The sequence below is a fragment of the Semicossyphus pulcher genome, unplaced genomic scaffold (assembly GCF_022749685.1).
Source record: "Semicossyphus pulcher isolate SPU_LCO1_2020_fin unplaced genomic scaffold, fSemPul1.0.p SCAF_25, whole genome shotgun sequence".
Taxonomy (NCBI): Eukaryota; Metazoa; Chordata; class Actinopteri; order Labriformes; family Labridae; genus Semicossyphus; species Semicossyphus pulcher.
Window position 1 is genome coordinate 5230002 of NW_027211699.1, and position 22631 is coordinate 5252632.

General features: G+C 44.0%; 1 protein-coding gene across 2 annotated transcripts; it reads right to left on the reverse strand.

Annotated features, from left to right (window-relative positions):
- Nucleotides 1–4427: 4427 nt before the first annotated feature.
- taok2a (TAO kinase 2a) lies at nt 4428–22392 on the reverse strand. Of its 2 annotated transcripts, none has more exons than XM_069675836.1 (20): nt 21924–22392; nt 15988–16128; nt 11809–11880; nt 11416–11517; nt 11124–11169; nt 10924–11020; nt 10674–10787; nt 10368–10459; nt 10181–10274; nt 9337–9418; nt 8954–9124; nt 8646–8855; nt 8410–8538; nt 8033–8269; nt 7567–7695; nt 7222–7425; nt 6893–7132; nt 6591–6803; nt 6143–6325; nt 4428–6013 (listed from the first exon to the last, which is right to left on the reverse strand). In XM_069675836.1, the coding sequence occupies exons 2-20, from the start codon at nt 16117–16119 to the stop codon at nt 5114–5116; spliced, it is 3447 nt and encodes a 1148-aa protein (XP_069531937.1). In that variant the 5' UTR covers nt 16120–16128; nt 21924–22392; the 3' UTR covers nt 4428–5113. The 2 variants fall into 2 exon arrangements, with proteins under 2 accessions (XP_069531937.1, XP_069531936.1); XM_069675835.1 differs by having other exon boundaries at nt 6582–6803.
- Between the last annotated feature and the right edge of the window lie 239 nt (nt 22393–22631).

A 22631-nucleotide genomic window follows, 5' to 3' on the forward strand; every position in this document is an offset into this window, starting at 1 on the left:
TTTTTTGTCTTTGATTCCTATTTTTCTCCAACTTGATGGCGGTAGTGACCATAGCGTAGCATCGGTTGCGTCATGACGTCATGTGAGCGCCATTGCGCCTCCCCTTTAATACATCCCCTCAGAAACGGATGGAAAAAGTTATTTTTAGGTTTTCATTCACCTCTGAGGTCACCGGAAGTACATTTCTTACTTGAGAGGGTGAAAAAAAAAATGAATTCACAACAATACCTTTAATAGAATTATGACTGCGGTTTTAAAAATCTGCCTGATATAAATATTTATAGAACAGATGAACAAATTGCACATTGTTTGAAAATGTAATCCTCTAAACTCTTGAGCACAATTATGTTTTGTCTAAGTTCTTCAGCCTACTTCAAACAATGAAAACAAACAAAGATTTCTTTTTTTGTTCATTTATTTCTCCAAAATTATTTTGTTACGTTTCTGTACAACTCATCTGTCGACGCTCCTCCCAACATTTTGCATTGAACCTGAACATTTTCAACTCTGTCTCCTGCTGTAAAAATGGTTTTTAATCCATCTGAGTCTCCTCACACACACCCACCCAACACCTACTCTCATCATCATCATCCTCATCCTCACAGTTGAGCTTCCTGTCAGTTTTTTTAACCTGCTCTTCACAAACAGCAGGACAGCCACCAGGGGCTGTTTTTGTCTATGGGGGAGGGGTTCCTGTCTGTAGAGGTGGAGGCAGGAAAACTTTGAAACATGTAAAACTGCACAATAAAACAAATGGACCCACAAGAAATAATGAAATAAAGGAAAACTTACAGCACAGAATTCTGGGAAATGTGCATGTTGGAAGTCAAATAATTGACAGACTGGAGCAAATAAACAAAAAGTCTTATTTAAAACCATTTTTCCATGTTTGCTTGATAATTGCTTTTCTACTGGATGAAACTGGCTTCCATTTAGAAAAGTCAAACTGCTCCTGAATGCACCACATAGTACTGTCAAAGTAAAGGTGTTGAGGTGTTTTTTAACTGTTAGAATTTGCAGCTTTTCTGTTTCCTACGACAATAACCTGCAGATATTTAATATTGGACACCTGGGTGGACATTTTGGAAACTAAAATGAATAAAATAATAACAGCCATAGATCAAATATCAAAGGCTGCAACTTAATATTTTCATTAATTAAACTGCAAGTTATTTTTTTCAAATAATCAAGCGTTTACTCAGTGTAAAAGTGCCTCTCACAATTTTAGTGACATCCTCTAATGTCTCTTTTTGCCAAACACCCAACATTTTTTTTTGTTACTGAGATACAAAAACTGAGAAAAGCAGCAAATTCTCACATTTAAGTGGCTGCAAACTGTAAAATTCTGGCGTAATTACTGAAAACGTTTCATAAATAACCAATAAACAGTTGCCATCTTGAGCTTACTGATTGTTTCTGCTTTCATGTTTTCTGATTAAGGAACTAACAGACGTTTTCTGACATTTTTATCAACCTACGCATAAATCTGAAACTGTAGAAAATCACCAGCAGAATGTTTGAGGATTATAATCATTAGTTGCTGCTTTAGATTGATTACACACCTTCTCATCTGAGCAAACATTCAAATTTCCCAAAATAGTCCTTTAATTTTGAGAGATGAAAACACAGAAATCCTGATGTAAGTGAACTGCACACGTTTATCTGCCGTTGAAACAGGACAAACATTAGAAACAGGATGAATCTATTCTATATGTTTCTCTGTTGGAGGTTTTCTGTCTCCACAGTGCAGCTTTCATTGGCAAAACATAACACAACTGAGGAATGGTCAGCACTGGAACTCACTGGTACAAAATAATGCATAAAAAAAAAAAGGAAAAACAAAAAGTTGGCAAACTGAAATCTCACGTTTCAAACGTTTTCTGGAGGTTTTTGAGGCTGGGCAGAGTTCCAGCAGAAACATTTCCATCCACAAAGATCAACATGTTGTGCGGCTTGTGTTCACCCGGCAGAGCGTCTTTATAGTGTCTCCATGCGGGTCCCCAAGTCCAGCCTGTCCTTTAAGTCCAGCTCCACTTCTCTGTCCCCTCCTGCTCTCGTTCAGCTTCTCAGCAACATTTGCACAAATACAGGAAAGAAACTAACAACTTAATCTGCGTACGAGAAATATGCTATTTTTTCTCCACTCAAACATTCTTTTTACTATCAGTGCAAATGAGGTAGACATGACAGACAGCATCAGATCACACTGAGATCAGCGTCCTGCAGCAGAGATGGATGGATGAAGGTGTCATGTGACTGGTGGAGGGAGATCAGCTGATTATTTGTCCTCCTCTCTGGATGCATGCGGCTGCAGGAAGCGACCAGATCTTTTTTTTTTTTCTACCCATTCGGACCGCGCAAAACTAAATGATGAGATGTTTGATTGAAAAATAACAGAAAGAGAGCCGCAAAGTGTTCAACATCACATTAAGAAGCGAGTAAATAGAGGAGGAAATTCTGTAAAATGTGTGAATAATTAAAACTTAACTAATCATCTTTTTATGACATTTCTACGGAAGCCCAAAGGGGTCATAAAGGAGAAAATAAAAACTGTTTTTATGGCATTTTTTTCATGCTTTCACGTTACATTTCACGTCTTGTTCTTTATATTGTATGGTTTATTCCATACGGAGTCCCTGAGGGGTACAGCAGGAGAAAATAAAATAGATTGGTGGATTGCTGTTTCCCAAACGACTATCAGAAAAAAAGTGTTTTTTTCCCCGTGCTAAATATTTTGGGGATAACGCACAATTTCCCCCCCCCCATCAATCTATTTTTGCCTGCATGTCTGCTTAGGGCCTCCATATATTATAATAACCATCAAGACTAAAAAAACTAAACATTACGAAGTGCAACCAAACGTGAAAGAACTGCAAAAATAAAAAGTTAATCTGAAATAATTTATAATATCCAATAAAAACAATTAAAGAGATTTTTCTAAGATGTTAGAAACAAAATTTATCCTTATTACTACTTTTAATGATTTGATGATTTGACCACTTTGGGGCTCTGTATGTATTGCAGGTTACAGTGTTTTATGGGGGACTAAAGACTGCGAAACATTAAATAAAAATAAAAACATGGCACCAAACGTAGTGAAACAAAGTGGAAATGTTATTCAGCTGGACTGCAGACGCTCCACGTTTTAATACTGGCTCAAAATAAAAAATAAAAAAGTAGAACTCAGCCCTGCCCAGAACTGTAGACTCCTTCATCCCTGAGACCTGAGACAGGAATGCTGGGAAAGGTAGTCCTTTTGTCCTCCTTTTAAAAACATTAATATCTGTTTTTTTTTTTTTTTTATAGCTCTATCACAGTAACATTGCGCTTATTCCCCACCTAGTGGTCAAAATTGGCAATAACATTTTAAAAATTAGCATACAACATAAATATTACAACTGCAGTAGAGGTAATAATAATGATAGCATCTATTTGTCTGCATCTAGTACAAATTGGTATAACTCACGTGACAAAATAATCATTATTATTACTCTAACACAGCCTCAAAGTTAGTGCTTTTATGTACACTGATAAGTACAATGCAAGTCAAAAGTGTTTGGACAGTGAACAATCTTCAGTATACCTGCTACATTTACACAGGTATCTTACATTTATATGCATTTATATAAATAGGTAGTGTGCATGGTATTCATACAAATGCCGTCTGTACACAAGTTCCATGCACTGAAATGTACTAATCTGTCATGTAACATGTACATTTTATCTACAGATGCAGACCAAACTGTGGGGGAGACAGGTGGAGGTGTGGGTAAGCTGCACACACACACACACACACTCACACTCTCTCTCTCTCTCTCACACACACTTTCAGCACGAATATTTTAGTGCATGACTCACTCTCTGGCAGCCTTTCCGACATTTTGGGACGTTGTTCTTGTTGGCCGTCTCTCCTCTGTGTGTTCAGGAGAGAAAAACACTTTGCAACAGCTTCAAATCGATTTTGAGTTTGCAGGTAAAGCATTTAGAGTTTGGTGATGCAAGTTGGAATTCAAGGTATCTTATCCATTAATATCTCGGGGTGTTTGAGGGAAGTGATGCCCAAACAAGGACACAAACATGTAGAGCAGCAATAAGGAATCTTTTAGATGTGAGCTATTAAAAAAGCCAATCAACGAATTGTTTTGAGTAATTTTTTTTTTACCATTTTCTTTTAGCTAAAGCTGAATAAAACGGAGCTACGTCTGTACCCGGACACACAGAGGGTCAAACCGACAGCAGACAAGCTCCCGCCTCAAACGTGTCGGACTGTTAAAGAAGCGTTAAAGGGCAGTGGTAGAGTTGTCAACAAAGAGATGGCAGTGTTTGTTTCCATTGTCATTTACAGAATCTTATTACTACAAAGAAAAAGAAATGTGTTTTCAAGAACTCCTGCGTGGTCCCCTCGCCCTCCCCTCCCCTCCCCCGGCCCGACCCTGCTGAACGTATGAATCACGTAGAAATCAAAAACTGGGTTTACAATTTACCGTCATTTACATAGTTACAGTGGTTTTTAAAGCACCGCTAGCCGAGTGGAAGCTTCAAAACTAAACCTGCCTAAACGCCAACTTTTAACCTGATAACCCGACGGTCTTGGTTCGAGCTTGAACCTGGTCCGACGGGCGACTCCTGCAGCTAAACCGCCTCACTACAAACTCAACACTGTGCAATGGATTCAGCGCGTCGCAAAGTGAACGAGTGGACTTGTTGTTTTTCTGTCAGCTATTTAACGCGGCGCCGCTCGTTCCGTTTGAAACACACGGCTCATTTTCACACGTTTTCTTTGTTAAGCATCGTGTCGCTCTTCCTGTGCAACTCTTAAAGTGTGGAAGAGGTTTTAATACTCGTGTGTAGTGACTCTTTAAAAGGCTTCTTCCTCTCTTTCTTTTCATGTGCGCCAAGAACACTGAAGTCCCTGCACACGACAAGAAAGGAGATCTTAAAATGTTTTTGTTTTTTTTTAACATCGATTTACTTGCTCGATTAAGCCTCCTCAAATATGCTAAAAACTTAAAACTATCAAACTAAGCCCCCCCTCCCGCTGTTCTGTATCCCGCTGTATCATTTTAGCCCTGTTGTGTGACAGACCGGAGCAGAAAGGAGAAGTCGGGCGCTCTCAGGAGTAGGACAGGTGAGAGCCATTAGAAATGTGAGAAGTGACCGATGTGCTCCGGCTGAGCCCTCCGTCGCTCCCCCCGCCTCCCCCCGGGCCCCCGGAGGCGGTCCTCCTCAGAGGCTGGGGGCTGTTCCTGAGGGCCATGAGGCTGGGGCCCCTGACGCTTAGGTTTCCCCCTCCGTAGCCTCCCTGTGACGATGACGAGGAGGAGGCAGAGGAGGCAGGAGAGTTGGAGGACAGGGAGATGGGGGGAGGTGGTGGCGGGGGAGGCAGGAGAGCCAGGGACTGGGAGGAGGCGTGGGTGGCGAGGTGGTGGTGGTGGTGGTGGCTCTGGGAGTGATACGGGTAGTGGCCCCCTCCTCCCACCCACTCCCGGGCTCGCTCGCGCTCCCTGATGTCGTGGCTGTCGCGGTACAGCTGCGGCGTGCTCTGGTGGTGCTGGTAGTGCTGGGGGAGGTAGTGCTGCTGGTGGTGGTGGTGGGAGGAGGAGGAGGTGGAGGAGGAGGAGGACGAGGAGGAGTGGCCCCTGCTCTTGTGCAGCTCGCTGTCCCTACCGAGGCAGTGCGAGGACGTGATGGACTCTGCGCGGCTGAAGCCGCCCCCGCCGTGGTTCTGACTTCGCCAGGACGGAGTCGACACCGAGTTCTGGACGCTGTGGCTCCAGTGGCTGCCTGATCGCGGGACGGGCCGGGACGGCCAGCCGCTCGAGCCCGAGGAGGGGCTGGGGGTCGGGTAGCCCTGGTTGAAGGCCTCCGCCGGGATGCCGGACAGAGCCATGTTGCTGAATCCGAGCCGCATGCTCTCCGAGTCGAAGGCCTCGATCTCGTGAGCCTGACGCTCCAGCAGAGTCCGGATCCGCTCTGAGCGCTCGTTCTGCAGCGAGAGCATCTCCTCCTCAATCTGTCAACACACGTTAACACTGTCACCATGGCAACCGACACAAAGCATGTTCTCTACAGCTGGAATGGTTAATACATTTATTGATACATTAGCCTCAGTGTTGTGTCTGGGTATAAGAACGTCTCGTACCCTTTGCTCCAGCAGCGCCCGGCGGATGGACACCCTCTGCTCCAGGTCCTTCACCTCCCGCTCGTGCTGGGTGTCGGTGTGGATCTTGATTTTGCTCTGGTAGGCGTTGAGCAGCTCCAGCTCCTGCTGCAGCTGCATCCGCAGCACCTGGTACTCCGCCTCCTGGGTCTCGTCCAGCCGCAGCTGTGGGGACAAACAGGGACGAGCGTCAGTATCAGTGTCAGTGAGAGCTCTGGAGACTGATGTGATGACGTGAAGCTGTTGTTAGAACAAGAGGACGAAATGTTTCTGTCATTTGAAAGATTATCACTATTATGTGTTGTAAAGAGGAACTGAGGACTACTGCTGGTAACTACGATGTTGTGATGGTGCAGGTGGATGTGTTGTTGAGGTGCAGATGCAGTTTGCAGGTGTAGCAGGTGAGCGGGGGTTTCCTTGCCTTACTCACAGCCTGTGTGGACAGCATGTCGTTGATGGAGTGGTCGTACTGCTCGGCCAGGATGGCCAGCTTACGTGTTTGTTCCTCTTTGAGGCGTTTGAGGACGGCCTTGTGGTCGGATTTGGGAGTGCTCTCCAGCAGGTGGTTCCTCAGGGCTTTGTACTGACGGGTCTGGATCTTACAGGTCTCCTGGAACTGACGCTTGATCTGCAGCTCTTTGGACTGAAACACAGATTATACCAATGTAGTACAGAATATTTTGTTTTCTATCTGCTTGAACATCTTATATAAGAAGTGGAGGTAGTTCACACCTTGAGGCTCTTGGGCTGCTGCCGGACCTCCACGGTGTGTTTCTGTCTAAGTTCTTGTTCCCTGCGTTTGTTGTACTCCATTTGGTTGGTGAGCTCAGTTTGGTGCTGAGTCCGGATCAGTTCAGCCCGGGTCCGCTGCACCGAGCTCAGCTGCCTGAACTCCAGCTCCTGGGTGGACTCGTGGTGCCGCAGCAGCATGGCACACTCCAGATCCTTCTGGGTCTGCTTCTTGTTCAGGTCCTGGTGGAGAAAAAACACCACATGTAAGGCTTAAACTGTGAGTTGTGTGTTTTTGATTCACTTAAAGAAAGTTAAATAAGCGTCTGTACCTCTCTGAGCAGGTCCTGCTCCAGGTTGTGGCGAGCCAGCAGCATCTTCCTCTTGTACTGGCGACACTGCAGCTCATAGTACTGCCTCTGCCTCCGCAGCAGGCTGGCCTCCTCCTCCGCCTGCATCTGCTGCAGACACTCCTTCTGACGGATCAACCACTCCTGCTTCTCCCGCTTCGGAGTCGACTGGTTCTCGTTTAGCTCCTAGAAAAGAAACTCAGTTAAGAAGCGGGACATCAAAGATCCAAGTGTGGATACAGTATCTCTTTGCACATCTCAGTGAGCTGCGGTTCTGTCTTCTAACTGCTCTGACAAAGACATATGTGGATGTGTGCTGGCTCTCACCTCTTTGAGCTGCTCCTTTCGCGAGCGGTACTGGCGTTTCTGGGACTCCAGTAAACTGGTCAGTTCTTTCTTCTGCTGGCCCAGGATGTGCTGCTGGAACTTCTTCTCTTCTGCCAGAGCTGCTTTCGTCTGCAGGAGGACACAAAGCGAGGCTCCGGGTAAAAACTTGGCTCTCTACATTAAACACCAGTGCTGCTTGAGGCTGAATGATTGATTATTTTTATTATCGACATCGTTATGTGTGCAAAGTTACACTGCAGGACGTGACGTAAAAAGTGAGGGGAATTAAGTCAAACACATCAGAGTTAATTGGTACACGTTACCAGCGACACCTTTAAGCTCTGCATGTATATATGGACCGTTTGCGGGCCGCTGAGTGTTCCTTTAAGTGGCCACACTTGATATTCTTAAATACAAACATTGAATCTCTTGATGCATAAAGCTGTAGGAGGTCTTTCCCTCTCACCTCCTTCTCCAGGATGGCCTGATGCTTCTTCACCAGCTTGTCGGCCTCGGTGGAGAAGCTGTTCCTCTGGTTCTCCAGCTCTTTGTCCAGCTTCAGCTGGTGCTCGTCCATCTCCGCCTTCAGCTTGTTCTCCAGCCCCATCAGCTGCTTCTGGTGCTGCCGCCTCATGCGCTTGTAGCCCGACATCTGCTCTCGCAGCGCTGAGCCCTGCTCGTGCTCTTGGATCTGTCGGGTTACCTGGAGGAGGGGAGGAGGAGAGACAGATGATTAGTGATGTTTGAGAGAGGGAGCACACTGCAGCCAGCTCTCAGGGTTAACCAGACACGCATGACAACAAACTGCCAGGAAATGGAAGAAGACCTGCTGTGTAAACTCACCAAGGACGCGGTTCTGATGGTGGCAAAGTGGTCTCTGTTGCGGTAGTAGGCTCGACGGCGTCCCGCTGAGGGAGCCTGGGGTTGGTCCATCTCTGGCTGGTAGGGGTCATCATAGATGTTATCCTGACCCTGAGAAGAAGGGGGAGACGGGTCAGACAATTTAAATAACAACCTTTGAAATAAACAACAATAACAGGATTTCACAGATCCGGCTTGGTCTCGGTGCCGGTCTTTACCGTGGGTCTGTGGATGATGGAGCTGTTGGAGGTGACGGTGTGCTCGCCCTCCTGCATCATGGCCATCTCGCTGCTGCTGTCGTCGGAGGCGTCGGCCAGACTGTTGACGGAGCTGCTCTGAGAGCTGGCGGAGATGGACATGCTGGGCACCGACTGGGAGCTCTCCATGCTGTTGACCGTCCCCGTCCGCAACAGGTACTGCTCCACCTCCTGACACAAACACACACAACATGATTTAGCATCATATATTGCCTGTTTCCCTCCCCCCCCTTGCATAGACTTTCTCTCTCCCTCCTCTTGCTCCTCACCTCCTCGTCCTCCCCTCCCTCCGACACGGGGCCGTTCTGCTGGGTCTCCTGGAAGAGGATCTTCTTCATCTTGCGGTACTGCAGGTTGTCCAGCTCTCGCACTGCATCCTTGGTTCTCGCGATCAGGTCCATGATCACCGTCAGCGGACGCTCACGGCACAAGAACCGATGCTATGAGGGATGGGAGCGGACGATTAGCACAGAGACAGAGCTGAGGGCGTTTACGTGTGAGTGCAGGGCTTCGGGATATGACAGAAAAATATATGCACAATCAGTTTTGCCAGATTTCTAAACATTCATCAGCATAATGAAGCCAGAACATATTTTGCTCTACTGATATATCCAAGTCTGTCGTGTGTGTTTAGGCGTTACTGGATTCTCACATTCAGCAGCACGTCCGAGGTAGGCCGGTCCTGGGGAATCTTCTGTAGGCAAGAGTCGACAAAGTTGCGGAAGGAATCAGACCTGCAGAGAAGGTGTTGTATTAATGTATGTAATAGAGAGAAACAGGACAAAGCTGGGCAGCACGGTGGTGCAGTGGGTAGCACTGTCGCCTCACAGCTAGAAGGCTCCTTGCTCTAATTCCAGATCGTACATAGCGGGCCTTTCTGTGTGGAGTTTGCATGTTCTCCTCGTGCATGCGTGGGTTCCCTCCGGGTACTTCCTCCCACAGTCCAAAGACATGCTCGTAAGGTTCATTGGTGACTCTAAAATCGAATCATCAAATACTGCAAAAAATGCAGCTATATAACTTTAACTCCACCGCCACTTGCATTAACTGAATAGCAGTGGAGCTGGATCTTCTTTTATAGATACAATATTTCCCCTCTGTTTCCCCTCCGACGGCCTCCAGCTGTTCTGCCTGAACTCTCACTGATCTTCAAGTTTAAGCCGGATTGTTCACTCGTTGCCATTTAGCTCGTTTAATGCCCGAAAAGCTCGGATTACCGGGGGAGTATTCGTGTTAGCACCGCCATCAGGATGAGGAGGTGCTAAAGCCCGGGGCAGGGGGGGGGAACCAGCGGGGAATGCTGGCGCGGAGCTTCCACAGAAAAAGCAACTAAGCTGGGCAAGAGTACAACTGCAGTCCACTCAGCAGCCGCCGAGTGAATCAGTCACAGTTATTCTTTCCAAATAGAACAAGAACATCTCTGCATGTGGCTTTTTTTTAAAGATCAAACTAAGAACAGACAGCTGAGGAGGAGAAGGACACAGAAATGTTCTCACCAGTGATTGGACTGAAGGATAGGGCTTTCATTCTGAGCGATGTGATATAAGGCACTCATAGCATTCATGTTGAACAGTGGGGGCTTCCTCTCCGCTGCGGACAAAGCACAAGACCTTTAGAGTCATATAAACAGATTTAAGGATGTATTTAGAGACAAACACACAGAGTCAGAGTGCAGGTTAATACCCAGCTCTATGGAGGTGATGCCCAGCGACCAGACGTCCACCTTGCCGTCGTACTGGCCCTCGTCCATGGCCAAGATCACCTCTGGAGCCATCCTGAAGGACACAGCAATGATACAGAGGAGTCAAGACTCTCACTAGGTACACACTGCAAGAATATCAAGCCGATTCTGGGCCTGATTCATCCCTTCAGACAAAAGTAAGCAAAGTCTACACAGCTGTAAAGAAGGATTACGGGCACAATAAGAGGACTCACTTTCCCGCTCGTTGACTAAATAAACATGACGGGCGGTTGGGTCTGTAAACTCACCAGTATGGAGTTCCTACGAAGGAGTTGGCTGGAGCCACGATAGAAGCAGAACCAAAGTCCCCGAGTTTGACCTGACCCGGCTCCGTCAGCAGGATGTTGCCCGCTTTCACGTCCCTGCAGAATCAGAGGAAAGTGTGATTTTTACAAACATTAAGTCGGCAGCTGTAACCGTGTAACCTGGAAATGTGTTAATAAAGACGAATAAATAAAGTGGAAATATTCAGGTCAGCACGAGAGAAAAAGATCTTACCTGTGAATCATATTGTGAGAGTGGAGATACGCTAATCCCTGCAGTGCACCATGGGTAATAGCAGCTATTTCAATTTCCTGGAGGGGCTTTTTGTGAACTGCAAAGATGAGAGGACACGAGGAGTCAAAACAACAAGAGACCAATAAGTGACTGTGTTGTAATAAGTGAAAATGAGTGAAGGTGTGCGGAGTTAAACGGACCTTCAAGGAGGTCTGAGGCCGAGCCGAGGCAGTACTCCATCACCAGCTGCAGAGAGACAAGCAACATGACCGTCAGCAGACACACACACGCTGATTATTTGAATAAAAAGAAGCGACACTAGAGTGTAGAAATACTTGGTTGCAACTAAATGTCCTGCATTCAAACGTAAAACGCGTGCTCTGCCTGTAGAAAACTCTGCTGCGATCTGTGTGTGTGTGTGTGTGTGTGTAGGCAGAGGTGTTCAGTAGTTGCAGACATCCACACACTCCTGCTGACTGATGCCATACGTACCCATGCTGTGTGCTCCTTCAGGTAACATCCCAGATACTCGATGGTGTTGGGGTGTCGGAGTTTCTGCAGGAACTTCACCTCTTTAATGATGTCCTGCCATTTCTGAACAAAAACACGAGACACTCGGTTACTCCATAAATCTGGTGTCAGGCATCGAGAGAAGTTGAAGGCACCGTTATGAGATGGTGACAGGTTTCTGACTGTGTCTCGAATGAAGCCTACAGCATGGAGCCTCAAGTCTGTATATTATAATATGTAATATTGTAAGCAGATAATCCCTTTCTTATCCTGATGACTGTTATGTGAATATTCAGCTGAGGACATGTAAAAGATTTCTTAGAGACTTTTAGCACAGGTAAAGCAGAGGAGGGGAACCTGAGTGGAGTTTGTTACCTCATTTGTCTGCTTGCCGCTGTAGGACATTTTCTTAATGGCCACCACCTCATTGTTGCGCACATCCCGGGCCTGTTGGACGACACAAACACAATCATCAGGATGATAAACAATCAAGAAACCAATTTACTGCTGAGGTGACAGTGCCTCACAGGTGGGGGCAGCTTTAACCTGTCAGTAGGAAAGGGTATCGAGGACTGGACTGATTGGAACTGGTTCCTGAAGTGGCCAAATAATGACAAAGCTGCCGGCGCTGGGTCGTTTCAAGTTGCATAATTGTGCATTAACATGCTTCATGGCTGCCAGAGCAAAACAGGCAAAGCTGTGGTCTTAATTAACTAGCTTTAATGAAAATGCAGTGAAACACAACATGTATAAAAAGGTGGTTGAAACCTCATAAAACAAATACTTTTTAAAAACTTTGCAGCTGCAGCAGCTTTTTCCTTTTTCTGTTCAGCGCTGAACAAAACCTCGATATCATCCTGTATGACTCTCGTCTGTCACCCGAGAGAAACGCGTTTTAATGTCTGTCTCTGACATCTGCAATGTGAAAAAAAAAACCATTTTGTATTGATGTATGTTTACACTTCTGGTATGCTTTTCAAACTAAAAGCACAGCCTGGCATTTCTGTGGAGAGAAAACATTTCTTTCCTGCTCTTATTAAGTGATTAAATCCCACAGACATGTCAGTCATGCAGCAGCCGCTGCTTCAACAGTTCAATATTTCACATCCTGATGTTATTTCTTTAGATGGAGTGTGGTATCAGAAAGACTATTAATAAGTATTGCTATAGATATCAGTGGTGATACCCGCCAGTTAGGAGATTAAGGCAGCAAGCTTTCATTCACACCGTGGTAAGTGAAGATCCATGTTTACAGGCAGCAGAGCAGACGGTGTTTTTTCCTCAAACTCAACTTTATTTTGAAAATCTGGATTTCTTATTTTACCTGTACAAATTTATTCGGGCTTCTAGATGCCACCTCTTGTGACTTTTATTGTCTGCTAGTTTTAAATAAGTGTATCTGTAATTAGAGCCGTTTTTCCACTGGTCAAAAAACCCACTCAGACCCGCTAACACTCGGCTTTTTTGCTTAGTGGGAAAGGCTACAATCGGCATTCAGACCCGGACTCTGCAGTGGACCCAGGTAATTATCACCTCGGGTCCCTGAAAACCCGTGTCGACACGCATCTTCACTGTTTACCAATCCTGTTTCGGGCGCATTTTTGACATCAGGCGTTGGCGCAGCTGAAAAGAGACCAACAGGAGTATACTCCACTGGCATGGGAACAGAGACAACCAGCATTTATAAGTGAGTCTTCCTGGGTCTGAAAAACCTGTGTCAACACGCTAAATTTAGATGGGAAAGGGGTACATGTGTCGATAGTGGCGCAGTCTGCTGCAATCAAATGTCAGGGATGCTCTTCTTGGGGCTTCTGTCCTGCACAGCGACGTGTAAGACGCAGATTAGAAATGAAGACACATGTTGAAGAAGCGGACCAGTTCTCCAGGAGAAATCAGGTTCCTCTAATCCCTGACCCTGATCACAGAAACATCACGGTTAAGGAGTCAGCTTTCAGGAGCAAGCTGGCTGTAACCCGGTTAGTGAAGCGCATGTAAATGACTGGGAGTACTAACAGGTTAATGTTACACTAATTGGTTGGCATGAACCCTCTTCCATTAATTTGTTTAGGTTTGAAACAACTGTTGAAATAATCCTTTGTTATGACATTTTACTGATGTGGATGAGAGAGCATAAAATGTATTTTCATCATGTTAGTTACGACCACTTGGTGGCGCCAGATGATCAATCTGACGTGTTCAGTGAGCCAAGCACAAAGACTGTACACAATGATCCATTTGTCCACCAAACTGCATCATTCATTTGTGGGTAAGATGCTCATATTTTCTCAGATCTATTCGCAGAGTTTAATCCTCTAAAGGGCTTAATCCTCAATCCGAAGTGATGCTGCTGTCAGACGAACAAGACCAAGTCATGCTGCCGAGGTCAGACCTGCACCGGACTGTAAACAACTCAATGATGCAACAATGTTCCTACTGAACACAATTCAGGAGATAATAAGATTAACCCTTTAAACTCTGCTATATAAACAGTCAGCGCATACAATGGTGTTTTTGCTTATTGTGATGTAACTTGGCTGCTTTATCATTTGTACAACCTAAGTTAAAAGGTCATGTAAGAGAATAAATAAATAATAATTGATTGAGTGTTGAAGTTCATTAATGAAAAAACAAAAAACATAGAATAATCTGAAGTGTTTTCATTCATGAGTTTTGCTGAAAAACTAAATCCAAATCAATTCTGTTAAAATAAAATGCACATTTCTTAAAACTTATTCAAACTGTGTTTTGATCATTTTATCTGCAATACAGAGACGGTGTTTGATTTGTAATTTTGTGATGAACGCTTCGTGTCCCTAAAATCTATACAACCTAAACTTTTGCAAAGTTTTGCTTGAGCAGGAAGGTTTTTATTTAGTTTTGATTACATTAAATTTGAACGGCACCTTCAACAGCAAGATTCTGGTCACCCTGTTTATTATTATTATTTGGCCTGTATTTCACAGGACAGCTGAAGAGAGACAGGAAATGTGGGGAGTACAGAGTGAGGGATGACATGATCGGCAGACCGGGTGTTCTACTAACTGAGCTAAACCAGCGCCTCTTAGTCACCCTGCTTTAACAATGTTTTACACATAATGTCATAAAAGAACAACTTGATGAAGCTCTAGACAGAAGTCTTGGCTGCAAAAAGAAAAAGGGATGTTATGGTTCTTTATAGTTAGTTATAGTCTATAGTTCATATTGATGGAAACAGGATCATGTCTCCCACGGCTGCCTGCAGATGGTCGCGTCATATGGTTAAACTATTTGAACTTTCCCTGAAGTCACTCCTGTGGAAACATTCTGGTTTTAGGGGCGCTGGTTTAGCCCAGTTGGTAGAGCAGGCAGCCCGTGTACAGAGGCTACAGTCCTCAACGTACTGACCGCAGGCTCAACTCTGGACCACCGGAAGAAGGAGGAGAAGAAGAAGAAGAAGAAGAAGAAGAAGAAGAAGAAGAAGAAGAAGAAGAAGAAGGAGAAGGAGAAGGAGAAGGAGGAGAAGGAGAAGGAGAAGATGGAGAAGGAGAAGAAGGAGAAGAAGGAGAAGAAGGAGAAGGAGAAGGAGAAGGAGAAGGAGAAGAAGAAGAAGAAGAAGAAGAAGGAGAAGAAGAAGAAGAAGGAGAATAAGAACCCTGGCCCGCCGACTGTTGGTTGGCACTCCATATTTACCAGCAAAGTTTTGTGCTTAAAAATGTTAATTAAAAATGGCATTAAATAGCGACGCTCCTCGTATGAAGCTGTGGCACTTCTGTTTAATTGATTCAAATTGACGCACATCGTCTATTTCTGCAGCACATCTCTAATGTCCTTGTAAGGACCGTCTGATATCAGACGTGTTAGTTTTCCACACAGCCGGGAGAATAATTTACAGGTACAATGAGATGCACAGCTTAGCTCATACATATGTTGTGTTCCCACTGTTTGTGTAATGAGGTGGGGGCACAGTCAGATTCACAGTTACCTTATCAATGACAAACCGCAGATAGAGAGAGATATTTCTGTCTGTTATGGAACCCACACAAAGTAACACCCGGGCTTCTGGGCTCAGAGAGAAACATGCTCAAAAAATCTGTTAAAGATCAAACAGTGGTTTAAGCTAAAGCTAACATCAGCAGTTGTTTAGATTGACGCAGTCCGCCAGGAAACATGGAGTATATTTGCATATGATGTTATATCTATCAACATCAGCGAGGCTTAACTTCATGGCGCTCAGTTTCAGAAACAGTCACGAGTGCAGCAGGAGAGTTACAGGCTGTGAGACAAGGTGAGCTCATATTACAAGCAATCATTTGACATCAGGGAGTGGCTGGCCTCACGCAACTTCAGAGTGATATTTGGACCCTTTTTAAAGCAAGCTAGCATAACATGAATGATAGCAATGGAGTCATTGAAATCTCAAGACTCTCTTTAAGAACCAAGCCCACAATGCCCCTCCAAGATGTGTTCATGTTTACTGAACTAGCATCAAAATTCTCTGAACTATACAGATGATCCTAAACTGAAGATAAAGACACAATGGCACAAACAAAACAACCGACTGTGTGTCCGACTTACGAAGTAAACGGCTCCGAAGCTGCCGTGACCGATCTCACGGAGGTCCGCGAACAGCTTCTCTGGATCATCTTTGCAGAAGAGGTCTGCCACCTCCGGGTCTTTCAGATTGCCCGCCCGTGCACTCGAGGGCATGGCCAGGGCCTGAGAGACAGGTGAGAGCGCAGGTTAGTGCTGGGACACGGCAGTGAGGAGGAGAAATACACAGTTAAAAGGCCAAAACAACATCTACTACTTAATACTGCTGCTCTGACAAAAAGAAATCCCATCACACCTGAAAACGTTGAGTCATTTTGAGCTGCAGAACAGACGAGCTGCTGGTCTAGCGGCCTCGATCGGTTAGTTTGTTTGTTATTGTGTGTTATACAAATATTCTGCTCTCTGTTCTGCATGGTAAAATAACCGTTTTTTTCAATGGAGGCTGGTGGCTTTGAAGAGAGTGATGTAACAGCTGTTTCAGTTTTAAATAAAGGACTCTTAAAAGGATCTAACTGTGGGGATCCTTTCTGTAAGGCTGGCAGAATAACAATCGGATCCTGTCAGTGGTGAAAACAAGCACTTTTACTGGACGTACTTTGATTGGGCACATTCCCCCCCCCCAGGATTATGTTGCAGAAATTACAGCCTGTTCAGCGGCCTCTGGCTGAAGCAATCTACTGGAACAACTCCAAACAACATGTACCTTTTTAGTCATTTAGAGCACAAGATATAGACATACTGGGCCCATGTTTTAAAATACCACAACGCCCTTTTAACAGCATCTGAAATACTCGTTTTGATTGATGTATTGAGAAACCTGGCAATCACCTCTTTAGAAATAGCAGGTTCCAATCCTGTTATGAGTTTTGCTGAAAAACAGCCCTTTGGTTTAAATTTGGATTGTAGACTGTGTGCCCATTCTGTTCCTGCAGGACTCACAGGGTCTGCTTTCCACTTCACTTAGGCAGAACACCATCTAATTAATGTGTTAAACACCCTGGAAAATGCATTCTCGTGCTCCGCTGAAGTGACCCATTTACACAATCCCAAAATCGGCTTCCCTGATGCTGAACCTACGCTGCACGTCTCAGAAACTTTGAATATTTCAGGAATGTCATGACTGGCTCTTTCTGGCCTAACGGCTCGGAGTTATCCGGGGCTCTGCACCTCTGTGCTGACAAAAAGCAGCCTTTTATCTCCCACAGCTGATCTATCTAGGACAGTAACCAGCTGACGAGTCGTGACATGAAGACATTCGGCAGTCATGAAGAAGCTGTAATGTTCCACTGGAGAGAGAGAGTTCCGAACATGAAGGGAAAGGACACGAGGAAAAGAGTGACACAGAGAGAGTGCTGATGTGGGGGGAGACAAAATGGCAGTTGTTTCTCACAAAGGGCAGTACAACAACGTCCTGATGACAAATGCTGCCACGGTCTGACCGCCTGGTGACAGTCAGCTTTTCCATTTCATTGTCTGATTGTAACTACTTACACTTAGTGTTTATCTCCCTATAATTAAAGGGAGCTGATTCTTTGCTAAAGAGAACTTAAAGTATTTGTATTTACTGTATCTTGAGATAAAAATGGGACACATACTAACATACAGAATCAAGTTTATAAAGAACTGTTACCCTTATGGATATATCAAGGGATATGACATGGGGTGGGAATCGCAGGGTAACTCACGATACGATATGATACATGGCCTATGATACAGCGACAATATCGCGACTCCACGATAAATCATGATATCGGAACAACTTCTTCGGCCAATTAATTACTGTTCACGCTACCTTCACTCATGCCATAAGCGTCATGGCGAGGACTCATGAAGTAGTGACGCAATGAGTCTCAATCGTAGGTTAATCTGTTTAGCGTGCCGTATATTTGTAACTTCAAATACCGATATTTGACGCCAACCAAATCGATAATTGCATTGCACGAGTCAGAAGACAATGATCGCTTTATTGGCGACCATATTTGATATCGGTGAATCTGATCGCTCTCGATCATTATCGGTCTCAAAAACACGGACATGAAAAAACAACAATGAGCGCTTTCTGATCTAGGTTTTCCCATTATGTTTGTTATTTTCACACAGATTTGGACGCTTAATTACTCGCAACTTCGACATGCATTTTTACTGTCTCAAGCCAAATATTCAGAGGCTTTAAGAATGATCTTATACTTCTTGACTATGATTACTTTATAAATGTATTTTGTTGTTGTACAATATTATGGTCAGTGAAAATACCCTAACAGACGGCCGCTGGTTTAGCTCAGTCAGTAGAGCATGCATCCCATACAGCGCTCAAAGCAGCGGCCGCAGGTTCAACTCCCGCCCTCTGCCCTTTGCTGCATGTCATCCCCCTACTCTCCTACTTCCTGTCTCTCTTCGCTGTCCTATCAATAAAGGCCCAAAAGTAAAACCCTAACAGACAGACTGTAAGCTGTTGCAGACAATTTCCAGAAACTGACTGAATCCATCCTCTGGTAGTTGTCAGGGAGGTCCGAGAACAGGGTCACACTTGGCATGAGAAAACCTCTTTTTAAAGTCTCAACCATGAAGGTCGTCATGAGACTGTAAAGAAAATAATGGCTCATATTCTGATCTCAAGAAGACTCCAAAATATCCGTCTTTATCAGAGAGAAGTTCTATAAACTCTGCCATTATGTTTGGTTCCCATTAAACTGACGGTGTTATGTGTCAAACATTAAGTATGACAACATGTTTTCTGTAAAGCAGACTGAATATTTTAATTGTATTACGTTTTAATTAGATAAAAAATACTCATCAAATAATAACCGGAACGGTTTAAATTGGGGCTGCTAATTTTCTACATTACTCTGATTTTTCTATAAAAAAACATGGACATTATTATTTCAAAAACAGTACTAGTCAATCCTTATTCATAGGCCTTTATATGTAATTGAAATATAAACAAAGAAGGAAGGAAAAAAGATCAATCACCAGCCCACCAATGGTAAAAAACTATTCCACATGCATGAAACTAGTGAAGATCAGAATGCATCAGAAACTGGCAGCACTACAGTTCTTTACCATCCAACTCAAATCAAAGCTGGGTAAAAATAAACCCAAGCTGAGCATCCAATCATGTGACTTAAATCAGCCCCCTGAATGTGCTCTCAGCCTACACGCTGAGCCGAGGTTATTGACAAATGCAACATCACTTTATAATGGGGTTAATGTAGCTGCTCATCCTTGAGTGTCAGCTGGAGCCCTGAGGAGAGCTGGCAACATAATAAGGCCTCTGTGGTTCCATGAATGCATGAAAATGGGCCTCGGGGTCCCTGTTTAATGCAGCCTGCTATGTAAACGCGCAAGTAAATCTGTGCTAGACGAGGAGACAGAGTCCCACCCCGACCCTGTGTTTCTTCAGAGCGCAGTGAACCAATTTCCAATCTTATATTATGTGATGGTGTTCAAGGCGAAGCGGCAGCAGACGCCTGCAGGCAGCGACTGTCTACAACCAGAAGAGAAATAACCAATCTCTAACATGTGAAAGACAAATGTGTTTGTCCACAGGAAGAAAAATAAGCTCTTCCGACTTTAAAGGGAAAAAATAAGGCATCCTGATTTCCTAAAGCCGTTAATAAATCACTGTGGTCCTGATCTGTGTACTTGTGGTTCTGATCTGTTTACCTGTGGTACAGGTAAGACATACCATGTCCAACCATGTGCCTTCTTTCTGTTTAAAGTTAGGTCATGATCACATTTGGGTCTTCGTTGTTTAATTAAAACTATATCTTTTCATAGGAAGAAGGCTTTTTGCCATTGGACATCTGGAAGCAACATGAGCTGAGCCGAAGTTAGCAGCTCAGCTCGGAGCACGCAAAGCCCCGTCAAAGAAAGCACTGATATATTCTGTTTATTTGACCCGTTTTTATAACGGTCTGTTTTTGTTGTGGGGAGACGTCTACGGATAAATCAGCTCCCAGTAGATACCTCATGAATGCTGACCCCTATGGAAATCCTAACCTAAATAGAGAATGAATGTCATTAGCAGCAGCTCAGTTGCAGCCCCTCCTTATGTCCTGTGTCTGCTGATGAGCTATTCCTTTATTTTGTTTAAGTATTAAGTTTTAATCATCCTAAACTTAAAAAGAAAACAATACAGTCTTAAAATGTGTGATGGACAATTCAGTTGTGTTTAAATAAACAATATTCGGAAATTTAGCTCATGAATTGTCTGGTTCTTTAAGGCTTTCGTAATTACCAGGATACTACTCAAGCTGGCTGCTATGTAATTACATACTGAGACAAATATCCATCATATCAGATCATATTTTTTGTCCTTCGTACCCAGCCTTAGTTGGATCGGTGAAAGGGGCCCAGTTAACCAATGTTGTTGTATTTATAAACCAAGTGGATTTGTTTTGATAAACCAGAGTTTCTGCATCATGAAATCTACTAATGTTGTCCACCATTTTCCGAGTCCTCAGCTTTGTGTTTAATGGACAAAAAAAACAATTCATTCACCATTACTGAAACGAGAAGCCGTCAGGTGGCATCTATTCCGGTAATTTTCCAAGGAACATAGTTTTTCTCACAAGTTTAAGAACACAACACCCGATACACCCAACACCTCAATAACTCCCATGTGGAAAAAACAAACTCACCACCAATTCTGTTGAATTCGAAGACACTGAAAAGACTGAGAGGAAAGAGGAAGCACGGTTCTTTTTAAACCAAACAAGTGACGTGAAATTTGGTGCATCACCGTCGCCAAATGACTGAGATCACATGGCTGAACTCAGCCCTGACTTGGAAACAGTTTTGCATAACAGAAGCTCCTTGTTGTGAATGTGTGTGGAGCTTTCACACAAAGAAAGGGGGCATGAAAGATTTTATAAGCTCCAATAAGAAAAACACTCCAAAAATCTCAATTGAGGTTTGTCTTTTAAAAGAAAAACACTAGTGATCGGATAATAGGGCAATAAGGTGTCCACAACCTTTACAGGGAATGCTACAGATTTTTAAGAAACGTTCTTTCTGCATACAAGCATACAAGGTGAGAGCTTAATGCTTCTCTGTGATAAGACAGATGTCACATCTCCCAAAGCAGACAACATTCCTCTATCAAACTCAATCTCTCCGGATATATTTCAAGAGGAAATAAGAATATTCAGGATGCGAGGCGTTGATTTAGGGTTTACATAAGCATTACATCAACCTCTTCCTCAAAACGGAAACCTCAGATCTATAAAGTTAGATGTGTCTGAACATTGCAACACCATAAATGGCCTCCGCTCCATCCTGTTAAATACTTTATCAACAGAAAGTAGTGTTGTTCATCTGGCAATAAATGCCATGGCCTAGAACACCATAACCATTAGCAACTGCTCAGATGCTTTAAAGAGGCTGATGATTTCTTTGTTGTGGTTATAACAAAACAATAAAATACAGGCTTTAATCTTATTGGATGCAACATGCTGCATCAATTAAAACTGATATGTGCAACCTTTGGGCTTGTACAGGTCATAAATGTGTTTCCAGATGATGATAAATGTTATAAGAAATAGTAAAAAGCTACCTGGACATGACAGTGGTCACAAATGTTAACCCTACTGGGTTTCGACAGAACCCCACATACAAACACAGTATAACCACAAGACGATGTTTAATTATATTTTTCGCCAGGAAGTAGTTTTAGTTGCTTAATTCTAGCTGAACTATATCGCTATTATATTTTAACCGTCTGTTTAATATTAGTTCAGACAGTGTCAAATCTGGCTAACTGAATACATGGAGACAAAACGACCCGTAAGAATGAACTGAGTTAACGGTTACTTGTTCCCAATTGTAACTGTCTCGTTTTATAGAAGGCCTTTGAAATAAATCAAAGACCATCAGGCGTCCCCGGACCCCAGTTTGAAAACCCCAGGAACAGCTAACTGGGTTAGCTAGCAATGCAACTAGCCAAATGTAGCCTTACTTACCGCGGCTTATTGTGGTTCCGCTCGGGAACGAAAAACAACTGTTAGCAGCCAAGCTAGCGTGCCTCTATCCTCATAGCCCGGGTCTCCTCTCAGCAGATAATCAACACGACGTTTGGCCCATTGTTACTCGAGTCCCTCCTGATTCAAGTGCGACGGTGAAATTTACAAACACTTTCCAGATTACACTGTTAGGTTAGCGGACTCAAATGGGAACTTCGAGCCCGTCCTCTTACGTTACTGGGTTACTAGCCTTTGCTAATTGGCTAGCTTAGCTTTGATAGCTTTCAAGCTAACGTTAACATTAGCTATTCTACGGGGTGTGGCTGATGTTTTTCCGCGGTGCCACACTTTTAAGCATAATGTCCCGCTAACCCAAACTTTTTAAAATAATCTCTAAAAATTCGTCTTAATATCTGCGCCCCATCCTGAGGTCGGACTTGTTTCTTACACCGTTTTTGTTCTTGCTAAATACAAGATGGCACAGACTGGTGGGGCGGGACTCAAGTGTTGACCGGAAACTGATTTGTTCTATTTCCGGTGAGGTTTCCGTTCACAAATAAAGCGGGTATAAATAAATCGACCTAGATAATATTAATAATCTAGTACAAAGCCTCTAAGGCTCGACTAAATGATTGTTCTTACGAGACTCCGTAACTGTCGGCCACGTTTCATTATGTTGAGGCACACCACAATCTGACATTGTCTGTG

Bases quoted from the DNA above. Each gene is read 5' to 3' on its own strand.
- taok2a (XM_069675835.1), bottom strand. From the start codon at position 16,119: ATGCCCTCGAGTGCACGGGCGGGCAATCTGAAAGACCCGGAGGTGGCA. The intron at 8,270-8,409 runs GTGAGTTTACAC...CCCCTCCTCCAG, and splicing joins CCATCAGAACCGCGTCCTTG to GTAACCCGACAGATCCAAGA. The intron at 7,133-7,221 runs GTACAGACGCTT...TTTCTCCACCAG, and splicing joins AGCAGGACCTGCTCAGAGAG to GACCTGAACAAGAAGCAGAC.